Source organism: Pongo abelii, chromosome 20, assembly GCF_028885655.2.
Source record: "Pongo abelii isolate AG06213 chromosome 20, NHGRI_mPonAbe1-v2.0_pri, whole genome shotgun sequence".
Classification (NCBI taxonomy): domain Eukaryota; kingdom Metazoa; phylum Chordata; class Mammalia; order Primates; family Hominidae; genus Pongo; species Pongo abelii.
The window spans coordinates 3,667,994-3,682,331 of NC_072005.2; the positions used below are offsets into that span (position 1 = coordinate 3,667,994).

The 14,338-nt window shown below is 60.0% G+C and overlaps 1 protein-coding gene across 1 annotated transcript; it reads right to left on the reverse strand.

Annotated features, from left to right (window-relative positions):
- Positions 1-4,962: 4,962 nt before the first annotated feature.
- Positions 4,963-13,348, reverse strand: MATK (megakaryocyte-associated tyrosine kinase). Its single transcript, XM_024237102.3, has 14 exons — positions 13,125-13,348; positions 12,018-12,240; positions 11,779-11,838; positions 11,320-11,433; positions 11,106-11,221; positions 10,797-11,016; positions 10,118-10,211; positions 8,599-8,664; positions 6,686-6,785; positions 6,522-6,606; positions 6,366-6,439; positions 5,981-6,176; positions 5,498-5,584; positions 4,963-5,411 (listed from the first exon to the last, which is right to left on the reverse strand). The coding sequence occupies exons 2-14, from the start codon at positions 12,087-12,089 to the stop codon at positions 5,172-5,174; spliced, it is 1,524 nt and encodes a 507-aa protein (XP_024092870.1). The 5' UTR covers positions 12,090-12,240; positions 13,125-13,348; the 3' UTR covers positions 4,963-5,171.
- Positions 13,349-14,338: the final 990 nt, after the last annotated feature.

The window sequence follows — 14,338 nt, forward strand, 5'->3', positions numbered from 1 at the left end:
GTGGGTTAAGAGGCCCCAGGAAGGATCGTGGCGTGAGGTGTGTGTGGGGGGGGGGGCTTTGGGCGACTTAGCCGGACAGGCAGAAGCTGCAGACGCTGTGTCAGCTTAGAGGGCCGGATTAGGAGAGTGGGCTGGGTGGGCAGGGCCAAGGGGACAGGTGGCCCCCTGCAGTGGATTAGGCAGGGGACGGGCCACTCCGGGCCTTTCCAGCCTCCACCTTTCAATGTTCCCCCAGAAAGAACCACTAACCTGCCTCAGGTGCTGGTGGGGAGAGTGAGGCCCGAGGGTGCGCAGCGCTTTAAGGGGGCCACACAGGAGGTCGGCCTGACCTTGGGACATTTCCGTGTCTCAGCTCAGGCTCTGCTTGGCCAGGATGGGAGGGTGGCCTGAGAGTCCCGGGGTGGGGGCCATGCCCAGCCTGGCCAGAGACCCCTCTCCGTGTATCCTCAAGGCTGGCTCCATGGGAAACTCAGCTGAGAGGAGGTGTTGGACCGTCCCAGCAATAACGGAACATCAGCTGTATGCCTGCCTTCTAGGTGCCCCTCCCTTCACTGCTGTGGGCCCTCGGGGCCCTCATGCCCCTCTGGGAAAAGGTGTCCGTTGGCTGGAGGAGGCTGCTGAGGCCCAGAGAGGGTAAAAGCTTTCCCAGTAGGGGCCACCTCACCCCTGTTTGCCCAGGACTTTCCCTATTTTAGCACTGAAGTCCCACACCCTGGAACAGCCCTCAGCCCTGAGCAAACTAGGGTGGTCACACCAGGGTTCACCCCAGGACCAGTGTCACACAGCTGGGAGGCGAGTCAGGATTGAACCTGTGTGTGCAAAGTGGATCCCTGGCCCACTGTGCCAGAGCGGACAGGAAGGCCAGTGTTTCCCTGCCATTCCGCCCCCAGTCACTGGGTCAGCCTGCTAGGTCCCTGGACATTTGGACTGCCTCTGTCCAAGGACAGTGTCACCTGAGAGCTGTCACTGCAGAAGCTGTAGTGATACTCAGTGCCCAGAGGGCCAGCACACAGTCAGCCTGAGACAGAGGCCGGGGCGCCTGTGCTGCACAACTCCTGGGCCGGATTCTCGGCCAGCTTGTGGAAGGGTGCCCGGCGGGCGGGCTCTACCTCCCAGCAGCTGCTCATGAGGACATGCATGGGGCCTGGACAGCCCTTGGGGGCTCCATGCGGTACCCCTTCTCCACGGCCTCTGACACCTCCTTCAGCCTGGCTTTGTTAAGTGAAGAGGAGAGGTGGATGGATGTGTGAATGGATGGTGGGTGGGTAGGTGGATGGAGGGATGGATGAATGGGTGGGTAGAACAATGGAACAATGGATGCAGAGATGGATGAATAGAGTGGATGGGTGGGTGAATGAATGGATGGGTAGATGGATAGACATGGGAATGGGTGGGGGATGGATGGGTGGGGAGATGGATAGATAAGTGGATGGGTTGGTGGATGGATGCATGCATGGATGGGTGGGGACAGGAGGATGGGTGGGTGGGTGGATGGATGGATGGAAGGATGGATGGGTGTGTGGATGGATGATGGGTAGATAAATGGGTGGACAGATGTGTGGGTGGATGGTAGATGGATGGATGGATGGATGGGTGGACAGGTGGATGGATGCATGGGTAGATGGATGGTGGATGTGTGGGTGGATGGATGATCAGTGGATGAGTAGATGGTGAGTGGATGGATGGATGGGTGGATGGATGGATGGATGAATAGGTGGATGGGTGGATGGATGAGTGGATAGTAGGTGGATGGGTGGATGGATGAGTGGATAGTAGGTGGATGAATGGTGGATGAGTGGATGGTGGGTGGATAGATGGATGGATGCATGGATGGGTGGATGTATGATTGGTGGGTGGATGGGTGGACACATGGGCGGATGGATGAATAGGTGGGTGCATGGGTGGGTGTATGGATGGATGGATGGGTGGATGGACAAGTGGATGGGTGGATGGATGCATGGGTAGATGGATGAGTGGATGGTGGGTGGATGGATGCATGGATGGATGATGGGTGTGTAGGTGGATGGATGATTGGTGGGTGGATGGACGGATGGGTGAATGGATGAGTGGATGGGTAGATGTGTGGGTGGATGGACGCCTGGATGGATGGATGGGTGTATCGTTGGGTGGATGGGTGGGTGGATGGATGGGTGGGTGGATGTGTGGGTGGATGGACACATGGGTGGATGAATAGGGTGGGTGCATAGGTGGATGGATGATTGGGTGGGTGGATGGATGGATGGATTGGGTGGATGGATGGATGAGTGGATGGTGGGTGGGTGGATGGATGGATGATTGGGTGGATGGATGGATGAGTGGATGGTGGGTGGGTGAGTGGATGGATGATTGGGTGGATGGATGGATGAGTGGATGATGGGTGGGTGGGTGGATGGATGGTGATTGGGTGGATGGATGGATGAGTGGATGGTGGGTGGGTGGGTGGATGGATGAGTGGATGGTGGGTGGGTGGATGGATGAGTGGATAGTGGGTGGATGGATGAGTAGATGGTGGGTGGGTGGATGGATGGATGAGTGGATGGTGGGTGGATGGATGATGTGTGGGTGGATGGATGAGTGGATGGTGGGTGGGTGGATGGATGATGTGTGGGTGGATGGATGAGTGGATGGTGGGTGGGTGGATGGATGATCGGGTGGATGGATGGATGAGTAGATGGTGGGTGGGTGGATGGATGGATGGACGAGTAGATGGACGGATGGATGAGTGGATGGTGGGTAGATGGATGAGTGGATGGTGATTGGGTGGGTGGATGGATGGGTGGATGGTGGGTGGACGGATGAGTGGATGGTGATTGGGTGGGTGGATGGTGGGTGGATGGATGAGAGGATGGTGATTGGGTGGGTGGATGGATGGGTGGATGGTGGGTGGACGGATGGGTGGATGGTGGGTGGATGGATGGGTGGATGGTGGGTGGATGGATGGGTGGATGGTGATTGGGTGGGTGGATGGATGGGTGGATGGTGATTGGGTGGGTGGATGGATGGGTGGATGGTGATTGGGTGGGTGGATGGATGGGTGGATGGTGATTGGGTGGGTGGATGGATGGGTGGATGGTGATTGGGTGGGTGGGTGGATGGGTGGATGGTGGGTGGATGGATGGGTGGATGGATGAGTGGATGGTGATTGGGTGGGTGGATGGATGGGTGGATGGTGATTGGGTGGGTGGATGGATGGGTGGATGGTGGGTGGGTGGATGGGTGGATGGTGGGTGGATGGATGGGTGGATGGTGATTGGGTGGGTGGATGGATGGGTGGATGGTGATTGGGTGGGTGGATGGATGGGTGGATGGTGATTGGGTGGGTGGATGGATGGGTGGATGGTGATTGGGTGGGTGGATGGATGGGTGGATGGTGATTGGGTGGGTGGATGGATGGGTGGATGGTGATTGGGTGGGTGGGTGGTGATTGGGTGGGTGGGTGGATGGGTGGATGGATGGTGATTGGGTGGGTGGATGGTGATTGGGTGGGTGGATGGATGGGTGGATGGTGATTGGGTGGATGGATGGATGGGTGGATGGTGATTGGGTGGGTGGATGGATGGGTGGATGGTGATTGGGTGGATGGATGGATGGGTGGATGGTGATTGGGTGGGTGGATGGATGGGTGGATGGTGATTGGGTGGGTGGGTGGATGGATGGGTGGATGGTGATTGGGTGGGTGGATGGTGATTGGGTGGGTGGATGGATGGGTGGATGGTGATTGGGTGGGTGGATGGATGGGTGGATGGTGATTGGGTGGGTGGATGGATGGGTGGATGGTGACTGGGTGGGTGGATGGATGGGTGGATGGTGATTGGGTGGGTGGATGGATGGGTGGATGGTGATTGGGTGGGTGGATGGATGGGTGGATGGTGATTGGGTGGGTGGATGGATGGGTGGATGGTGATTGGGTGGGTGGATGGATGGGTGGATGGTGATTGGGTGGATGGATGGGTGGGTGGATGGTGATTGGGTGGGTGGGTGGATGGATGGGTGGGTGATGGGTGAGATTTTCATGATTGGTTCAGACCATGATGAAAGAAGCAGAAGTGAGAGACATGCAGAAGTGGGAGAGGCTGGAGCCAGAAGAGAGGGGAACGAAGCCTGGGCTGTGGACCCAGACAGGCCCAGATTCAAATCCAGGCTCTACCATATCTTCTTGGGGCAACCCAGTGTGAGCACCCTGCCCTCTCTGGGCTTCAGCGTCCACATCTGTGAAATGGGTGTAATCTTGGCACTCACCTCCAGTGGCATTTTGGGGATTTGACCTGAAAGCACTCAACATGGGGCCTGGCCATGAATGGGGGAGGCAGGAGGAGGAGGAGGGTGGCCTCCCCAGGCCATCCCTAAACAGGGCTGCTGCCACACACGCAGACCCTCCTGGGGCTCCCATCATGGGGGCTCTCATAGGGATATGGATGGCTGGGGCCTGAGAAAGGGATGTGGTGGGAGGGGAGACTTGGACCTTGAGGGCTGTTGGCAGCCTCCCAAGATCCTTTAAGCCTGGGACCCCATGGGTTGGGAAAGGGTCCCCACCACTGAATACCACATCCCCTGGGGGACTGCAGTGGGGAACCCATGGGTAACCCAGAATCCCCCAGGGAATGATGTCCCCACAGTGGCCAGCAGGCAGGTTCCAGCAGGGTTCCTCCACGGGCAAAGATGGGGAGGCCCCCGTGTGCAGGCATGTGGCTACAGGAGGCAGGGGCTTGGGGCCGGTGGGTGCCCAAGACTCGGCCAAGGATCAGTGGGGTCCCAATTAATTGATCCCATCATGTGGGCTGCAGTGGGTTCCACAGAGTAGGGAGGTGACCACTGGGGCCGGGGCACACAGCGCATCTTGGGGGGTGGACCTCTAAGGGAGGACCCAGAATGCCTGGCGCCTGGGGGTGTCGGAGAGCAGATCACCCAAGGTGGCCCCTGGGGAAGAGGGCACAGGGACACAGAGAGACACAGGCGCCTAGAGTCCTTGGAATCCGTCTTTATCGGGCGATCATCCTTTGCAGGTCTGGGTGTCCACGGGCTGCCCAGAGCCCCCTACATGGGCCAGCCCCTGCCGTGGGCACCAGGAGGATGCCTTGCCGGCCTGGACCCTCCTTGGGCCTGGCCAGTGCCCCCACGCCGCACTCTCCACTCTCTCGGTCCTCTGGGGCCAAGGGCCCCACCGGGTGGGGTCAGGGCTCCTGGCTTCGGGGCGAGGTGGAGCCGTCGGCGTCCTGCCCTGAGACGGAGGCTGGGGCGCCTGCACTGCGTAGCTCCCGGGCCAGCTTCTCGGCCAGCTTGCGGAAAGGTGGCCGGCGGGCAGGCTCTGCCTCCCAGCAGCTGCTCATGAGGACATGCACGGGGCCTGGACAGCCCTCAGGGGGCTCCATGCGGTACCCCTTCTCCACGGCCTCCGACACCTCCTTCAGTGACTGCGGACAGCAGGCATGGGCAGGGGTCAGGGCCACAGCCTCTGGACCTGCCCGGAACTCAGTGCCTCCCTGGGGCCCTCGCTCACCATTTTAGGGTACGGAGCCCGTCCATATGAGAAGACCTCCCAGAGCAGCACCCCAAAACTCCAGACATCCGACTTGCTGGTGAACTTCTGTGGGGCCCAAGACAGGGGTGAGGAGGGACCCCGCAGGTTTTCTGCTCCAGCCCCTGCTTCCTCCAGGAAGCCCTCCTGGGTTGACCCTCACTCTCTGGTCTCCTCCTAATTGATTCCTCCCCCAAAGCCGCCCACAATCGAGTCTAGCTCAGCCTTAGTGCACGAAGGAAGCCTGGTTATTCTTCCCCTCAGTCCTGAGCCCACGCCTTTTTCAGAGCTGGAGAAACTGAGGCCCAGAGGGGGGCTACGAGGAACAATTATGGGCCAAGAGCTTCCTGGGGAGGCAGAGCTATTGCCCTTGGGGTTTCCGAGAGGCCAAGGGACATACTCAGGGTCATACAGCAGAGCTGGGGGGACCCCAAAGCCCCAGGGGTGTGTGAAGGCGGGGCTCACCCCGTGTTTGAGAGCCTCGGGCGCTGTCCACTTGACAGGCAGCCGGCTTGAGTCCAGCCCCTTCCGCTCGGCTTTGGCCAGGCCAAAGTCGCTGACCTTGGCCACCAGGTCCTCAGAGACCAGGATGTTGCGGGCGGCCAGGTCGCGGTGCACAAGCTTCTTGCTCTCCAGGTACTCCATGCCCTCGGCCACGTGCCTGGGGGTAGCAGGGGGCAGTGGGGGCTCAGGTGCCAGGATGCCCGCATTCAGGGCTCAGAAAGCTCTGGGTGCCTGGGCCACAAGCTCACAAAGCTTCCCTGCCCCGTGCCTCAGTTTCCCCTTGATGGATCTTGGAATCTGCCCTCTGACGACCCCAGTGCCACAGCACCCCGAGAGTCCCACTTACAGAGAAAACTGCAGGAGCTGAGCGGTGTTCACGAGGGCTCGACCCCGGGTCCGCAGAAAGTTCACCAGGTTGCCCTGTTGGGGGTGGGAAACGGCCGCGGGATGTTGGGGCTGCTCGGCCGCGTGGGCCCCCCTCCCCGCCTGGGCCCCGCCCCACCTTGCTCACGTGCTCCATGACAATGTACAGCCCCTGGTGCAGGATCACGCCCAGGAGACGCACCAGGTTCTTGTGTTGCATCTTCCTGGGGGCGGTGGGGTGGGCGTGAGGGCAGGGCTGGGACCCCCCCATCCCACGGTCCCCAGCCCCACCCTGGGACTCACGTCATGACGGCCGTCTCGTCCAGGAAGGCCTGGGCCGTCACATCGCACTTGATATTCTTCACGGCCACCTTCTGCCCCAGGTACTCACCCTGCAGGACAGCTGGGGGGTGGGGGTGGGGAACGGGGTGAGATCAGGACCCCCAACAAACAGGGACAGAGAGACAGACGGACAGGCCTGCTCACACCAGTGCCCGTGTAACATTCACACAGCTGCGGGTCCCCAGACCTTGAAACACAGCCCCCACGCTCCTCACCCCTGCCGCCCTTGCAAGCTCCAGACCCAAGAACAGAGAACCATCTGGCTCTGGCGCGGTGGCTCACGCCTGTAATCCCAGCACTTTGGGAGGCTGAGGCAGGCGGATCACCTGAGGTCAGGAGTTCAAGACCAGCCTGTCTAACATGGAGAAACCCTGTCTCTAATAAAAATACAAAACTAGCCAGGTGTGGTGGCACATGCCTCTAATCCCAGCTACTCGGGAGGCTGAGGCAAGAGAATCACTTGAACCCGGAGGCGGAGGTTGCAGTGAGCCAAGATTGTGCCATTGCACTCCAGCCTGGGTGACAGAGCGAAACTCCATCTCAAAAAAAAAAAAAAAAAAACAGAAACAAAGAGAGAACCATCTAAGCCAGGGGTCTGTGAACTCCCACCCCCTCCGGGCCAAATCTACCTGTCACCTCTTTTTGCAAGACCCTTGAGCTCAAAATGTTTTTTGCATTTTTATTTTTAATTAATTAAATAATTTATTTATTTGAGACGGAATCTTGCTCTGTCGCCCAGGCTGGAGTGCAGTGGCTCAATCTCTGCTCACTGCAAGCTCTGCCTCCCAGGTCACGCCATTCTCCTGCCTCAGCCTCCCAAGTAGCTGGGACTACAGGCGCCCACCACCACGCCCGGCTAATTTTTTTTTTTTTTTGTATTTTTAGTAGAGACGGGGTTTCACCGTGTTAGCCAGGATGGTCTCGATCTCATGACCTCGTGATCCGCCCGCCTCAGCCTCCCAAAGTGCTGGGATTACTTGCATGAGCCACCGCGCCCGGCCAACATTTTTATTTTTAAAATATTGATACAGGGTCTCACTCTCTCACCCAGGTAGAGTGCAGTGGCATGATCATAGCTCACTGCAGGTTCAAATTCCTGGGCTCAAGGGATCCTCCCATCCCAGCCTCCTGAGTAGCTGGGACTACAAGCATGCTCCGCTGTGCCTGGCTTTTTTTTTGTACAGATGGGGGTCTTGCTACGTTGTCCAGGCTGGACCTGAACTCCCGAGCTCAAGGGATCCTCCTGCCCCGACCTCCCAAGTGCTGGGATTCCAGGCATGAGCCACCACGCCTGGCTGGTTTTTGCATTTTTAAATGGTTGTAAAAACAAATCAAAAGACGAGTACTGTTTCAGGACATGTGAGCATTATACAAAATTCAAATTTCTGGGCTATAGTTTTCATGGCCACGCCCATATGTTTACATATTGTCTGTGGTCATTTTCATTCTACAAGGGCAGGATTCAGTAGTGGTGACAGCAGCAACCTGGCTCACAAAGCAGAAAATATTTACAATCTGGCCTTTTACAGAGAGTCTGCCGACCCCGATCTAAACCCCAGAGCCTTCCAGAATAATAATTTCAGGGAATGGTGTTCCAAACATTCCAAACAGAGGGACTGACCATACAAGACCCTGGCAGTGTGAAGAAGTCACTAACACTGACTGAGCACCTGCTTGAGTTCATTTACTCCTCATGACAGCTGCCATTAAACCCTGTTCCAGAGGGGGAAACTGAGGCTCAGAGGATTTGCATGTCTTCAGCTGCACAACTAGTAGGTGGTTAAGTATGGGTTTGAATTCAGCTCTGTGACTCCAAAGCCTCAATATGCACCTCCCACCTCCCTTCAGCACCCCCAACCCAGTCCGCCACTCACCTCCAAACTCTCCCTCTCCGATCTGTGCTCCCAGTGTCAAATGCTGCAGGTTCAGTAACCAGCCCGCTGTGGAGTGAAGACCCAGTCAGAGGGGTAATGGGTCCCCCAAATCCTCCCATTGGCGGTTCTACTTGGTGAGAGACTAGGTGATGTCTCTCACAGTGCTACAGCTGTGGATACACATTTGAGTGGCTGCTGGGCCTGGCAATGCCCCTAGGACATATCAGAGACACCCCACTCCTGGTACCAATTATTGTTGTTGCAAGCAACAGAACTCTCTCAGGTTGACCTGAGCAAAAAGGGGCTTACAGGAGGGATAGTGGTATGAATGGTCAAAGCTGGGGGCCTGTCTGGCTGAGACCCTCAGACTCCACACTTGCCCTCCAGGAACTCCCAGTCAGGCCCAAGGGGTAGTGCCAGGAAACATTTCAGTTCTCAGAGATAAGAGCTGCCCTTTTCTCTTTGGCTCTCTTGTCCCTCCAAATACCCTCTGGGCTCTTCTTTACACAGTTCTTTACCTCTGACCACCCAGAAACACACACAGAGCAAAAAAACACAACATGGAGACCCATAAAGGTTCCAGAATATTCCAGGGCTCTAGCCTCCCTGACCCTTCTCCCAAGCACTCCTGTGTTGGTTCTCCACTGCCCTCTGGTTGGTTCTGCAGGCGTTCTCCTCTCCCTCCAGAAAGCGCCCCCTCCAAATGCCACGGTCTTAAGGGATCATTGGCCAGGGTGATGCTAGTCTCCACCTGGGTGCCATCCCTGATGGGTACAGATTTCCCCAGCAGAGACGTACTTTCAAGGAGACAGACATGGGGTCAGAGGAGGCATTTGCTTTTGACCTTAAATGTTGAGGATTTCACTACTTAGGGGCTGGAAAAGCATTTCAGGTGAAGGGAACAGAATACACAATGGCTCAGAGGCATGAAGAAAACGATGATTACAGTTGACCTGGGAGGGGGTGGATGCGTGGAGGAAGGGCTTTGCAGATGAGGCTGGAAAGGTGGCTCAGGCCATGCGGGCAGGTTCTGGAAGGTAGTGGAGCTGCCGGGCCTCTCTCCCTGGAGGCACGATTTCATGATGGAAAGATAACCTTGAGGCTGCACTCAAGGCCTGGGCTGGAAGGGGGACTCGCCCTCTGGGAAGGAGGCGGTCTGATAAGAGGGCCTGAGGCTGGGCTGTGGGGAGGGGAGGGGAGCAGATTCACCAGGTCTTGGGAACCTGGCCAAGGAGGGAATGCTGGAGGGTGGGGTGGGTGGAGGTTCGGGGCCAGGTTTCTGGCTCAGATGGTGGATGATGGTGACAGAGAAGAGTGGCAAAGCTGGGGACCTATCGAATAAAGGACTGATCTGTGTCTGTGGGCACCCCCGAGGCAGCCCAGGTCTTCTATCCCATAGGTGGGCATGGAAACAGGCTTGGGTGATCTGGCCTCAGAGGTGCGGGGCCCCAGGGCCCTTCCTCCGGGGCTGGGCTAACGTGGGCAGGGAAGGGGGTCTGCCCTCCTGGGCGTCCCCTACCCCTGGCCAGCTCCTCCTCGGCCGACTTGGTCCCGTGTTTCCGCTTTGGTCTCACCAGTTTGGTGCAGATAGCGCCCTTGTCCTTGCTGTAATGCTGCAGGATGGGGGAACAGCCATGAGCCCAGCCCCAGGGCGGGGAACCCCGGCATCCTGTTCCCTTCCCGGGTGGCCTCTGGGTGGGGTGGGTGGGACCGGGGAGGAGGAGAAAGGCTGGTTTCCATAGGAACGGGAAAGGAGGCAAGCCAAAAGGAGGGGGAGTCCTCTGGATTGGTATCAACTTGGGGGGTCCTGGGGGGTCCCCAGAGGAGTCACTCTAGTCCCTGGAGGTGGAACCAGGCTGACTCAGGCCACCTGTAGATTGGGCAGTCCATAGGGATCAGTCCCCCCTATTTCTGCATTAAGGGGAATCCTACTGTGGGTGTCCTCCTGTCTGCCCATCTGAGATGGGATGGGGGCCTGGGGGGCCCTGGGGAATACCCCCTTCATCTCCACATTGGGGAAGCACAGAGCTCAGGGGGTCCCGGGTGATCAGCACAGGAGGTAGGGATGGTGTCTGCCCAGCTGCTGGGGAAGGGATGGAGGTCAGGTGACCTGCCCCTCCATCTCTACATAGGGGAGTCTCCGGGGTCCCTGGGCTGCCCCACTGCAGGGACGGGGTGGGGCCTCTGGGTGGCAGCACCTCCACCATGTCCATGAGGTTGCAGAAGAACACGGCCTCATCGATCGTGAGGTGGCCGTCGCGGTGCAGCACGCGGTAGTGGATGACATCGCGGCCAAAGCTCACACACAGGACGTAGTCGCCGGGGTGGCGCGCGGACTCCCGCACCAGGAACAGCCCGTCCTCGGGAGGCTGCAGCTGCTGGACGGCCTCCTGGCCCGAGATCTTCCCGTGGAACCACCTGTGGCCACAGAAGGGGTGGGTCAGACTGGGCTGTGGAGGGGGGGTCACTTACTGCCCCTACCCCAGGCCCCTGTCCTGCCCACTCACGGCATGAGGCTGAGCTTGGGGTCTGCGGAGAGGGCCTCCCGCTCCCGCAGCGCCCCAGCTGCCAGCAGCCCCTCCTGTCCACTGGTGTGGTGCTTGACGCGGTACCAGCTCTTGTTCTGCCAGGGAGGAAGCACAGGATTAGTGTGGGGGGTGTGGGGGTGGTCCTGGTGGAGCCTCCAGCCCCAAGCACCCACACCCGCCGGCCACCTCTCACCTCGCAGGCCTCCAGGATGGTGACCACGTCGCCCTTGCGGAAGGCCAGCTCCCCTGGCTTGGGGCGGGTGTGCTCGCATTTGGTGATACACTGGGTGCCCGGGGCCCAGCGCCTCTGCAGAGGGGGCCGGGAGAGGGGCAAAGGGAGGACATCACGGAGATGTGGGGAGCAGAGGCACGGGAGGGGAAAGAGGCCAGGAGGGAGAAAGGCATGGAGATTGGAAAAGAGCGGAGAGGCAGAGAAAACAGATGCAGACATCGGGGGAGAGAAAGGGGGAGCAGGGTGCTCAGAGAGAAATCGTAGAGTCACAAAGAGAGGGGGCCCGGGACAGAAGGTCAGGAAGCCAAGATGACTGAGAAAGGCCAGGCCGAGCCCAGCAGAAGGGGGTAGGGGGCTGAGGGTGTGGACCGAGCTGAAGAAGGACCCGGGGAGCAGAGGAAGCAGGCTAGACACACTCACCGTTGGCATCCTGGCTGAGACGGGCGGGGGGTGCCAGGCTCGGAGGAAGCGGGGGCTCACCTGGGGAGGGGACAGAGTCCAGGTGGGAGCTGGGCTGGGACCCAGGGTCCAGTTCCTACCACTTCCAGCCCAGGTCAGGTGGGGGTGATGGCCAGGCAGGCAGAGAGAGCCCCCCCAGAGGCATCCTGGGTGGGACCCAGAACTGGCTCCCCAAGCCCCTTTGGGGAAGTGATCTTTACCCGGGGAAGTTCCTTAGCAGAATCACAGCCGTGAAATGCCCGCCAGGAAACCAGAGAGCCTCGCCCCGCCATCGCCCCCAGAGGGAAACTGAGGCAGGTGAGAGGAGCACTGAGCAAGTGGCCACAGTCGGGGACGCTGGGAATGGCCTGCCACAGGCCCGGCGGCTGGCACGGGAGGTAGGGAGCTGGGTGCCACTGGACCGAGCCTGCTTCTTCCTCTTTTCTGGTAAGTAGGCAGGGGGAGCGTGGGGAAATAGGGATGAGTCAAGGTCATTCCCAAGAATCTCTGACCGTGGGGTGGAGCTGGGGGCAGGGGCGGGTCCTGTAGCCCTGCTGGGCTCCTCCGGCCACCCGCTGAGCCTCTCTGATCCCCCCCCCCAAACCCAGGACAGACACACAAAGTCGCTCACTGCTGCAGGGGTGTGGGAGCCTCCCTGCCTCCCCCATCTCCCCGACCGCTAGTGGCTGGGAAGTGGGCGGTGCTGGGGGGTGAGTCTCGGCCCCTCCAATATGCGCCTCCCATGAAATCCTCCAGTCCCACGTGTACTCACACGCATACGGATGCATGCACACGCACAGAAACACACAGGGCTCGGACACAGCTGCGCGCAGACAAGCAAAGGACCACGTCCACGTGGAAACAGGTGTGCGCACACGTCCCCGCGCATCCGCGCGCACAAGCGCTCCACACCTGGGAACGTGCGCACCTGTCCCCCGCCCCCGGCACACACACAGCCGCCCCACACTGGAACACCTGGGCGCCAGCGCCGGGCCACTCGGGCACGCAGGGCGCTACGCAGGGCCGCGCACACGCTTCTCGGCCACACGCGCACAGCCCTCCACGTGGACGCGCGGGTACACACGCCCGGGGCCCGTAGCCGCGCACACCCGCACCCAGGAAACCCCAGCCACCACCACGCCGGGTCCGATCGCCTCTGAGCACCCTCCGCCCCAGCCGCGCACCCGCCGCGCGCCCGGGACGCGCACACTCGCGCACACACCGGCCCTTCCTGCGCACGTCCCGGGCCCACCCCCGCCTACAGCCCTCGGGGTTTCCCCCCACCCCGGCCTCGGGGTCTCTCTACCTCTCCCCGCCGACGTGCTCACCTGCTCAGGGGGCGCCCCCGAGCCGCGCCCCGCGCCCGCCCCCAGGAGGGCCTCCGCGAGCCGGCTGCACACCCCGAGGCGGTCCCGGCTGCACAACTTGGAGCGAGTTGCTCCGTTTCCTCATTTTGGGGGCGAAGGAGGGTCGGGGAGTGGGGGAAAGCGGGAGGCGCCGCGGCCTGGGAGGCCCCCGCGGGTCCTAGCGCCGGCCGCACTGCGGTCTCCTCCGCGCGCCGCCGCCGCCGCCGGCCCCTCCCCGCCCCGCCTCCGCGGCCCCCGGCGCCTCCCGCGCGCCCCGGGCGGGGTCCCGGGGCGCAAGCGGGCTTCACGTCTGGCCCTGACCTGGCCCTGTCGGGCGTGCACCCCCCACCCACCCTGGGAAGCGGGGTTCTTGGAGCGTGGAACGGGCGCCGCCAGCGCGCGTGGCGGGGTCCGGGGGTGAGGGAGAGTGAGCTGCCCGTCCGGGGAGATAAGCAAGGCGCCAAGCCCGGACTCCCAGAGGACACTTCGTACTCTGCAATTCCAACTCCCTCAGTGCCGCCCATTTTAGCACCCACCGTCTCAGAGGGCTATTGGTGGTTGACAGAAAAAGAGCTTTCAAAATGTCAGCCGCTGTCAATATCATTATCATAATCATCAACATTAAGGGAAAATTGGAGTAACAGAATCATCGGGAACTGTAATCATCCAGATGCAAACTTCTTAGAGCTGCCCTCCTTGGAGGGTAAAAGGGGGGTCCTGGGAGTTGGAGGGACCTGGCTTTGCCCATAGGTAGGAGGTACCCCTTTTCCAGCCGGGATTTCCTCCCCCATATGGAGGGTGGGGGCCCCACCCGCTTTCACCTTACAGAACAGTTTGATGTCACTTGGTCTTGGTGGACGGGGCCCTGGCCCCCAGCGATGGCTTTGTGGTTGGGGTGACCAAAACGCCCAATCCGCTTTCACCCAATGCAGGCCTTTATCTTTATTTTTATTCATTTATTTTTTGAGACAGGGTCTCACTCTATCCCCCAGGCTGGAGTGCAGCGGCATGATCATAGCTCACTACAGCCTTGACCACCTGGGCTCAAGCCAGCCTGCCGCCTCAGCCTCCCGTGTAGCTGGGACCACAGGGTAATTTTTTTTTTCCAACTTTTCATAGAGCCACAGACGGGGTTGCCTCAGGAGGGGGTGAGTTCCCTGTCCTGGGAGGCATCCAAGAATTGGCCACTTTGCTTT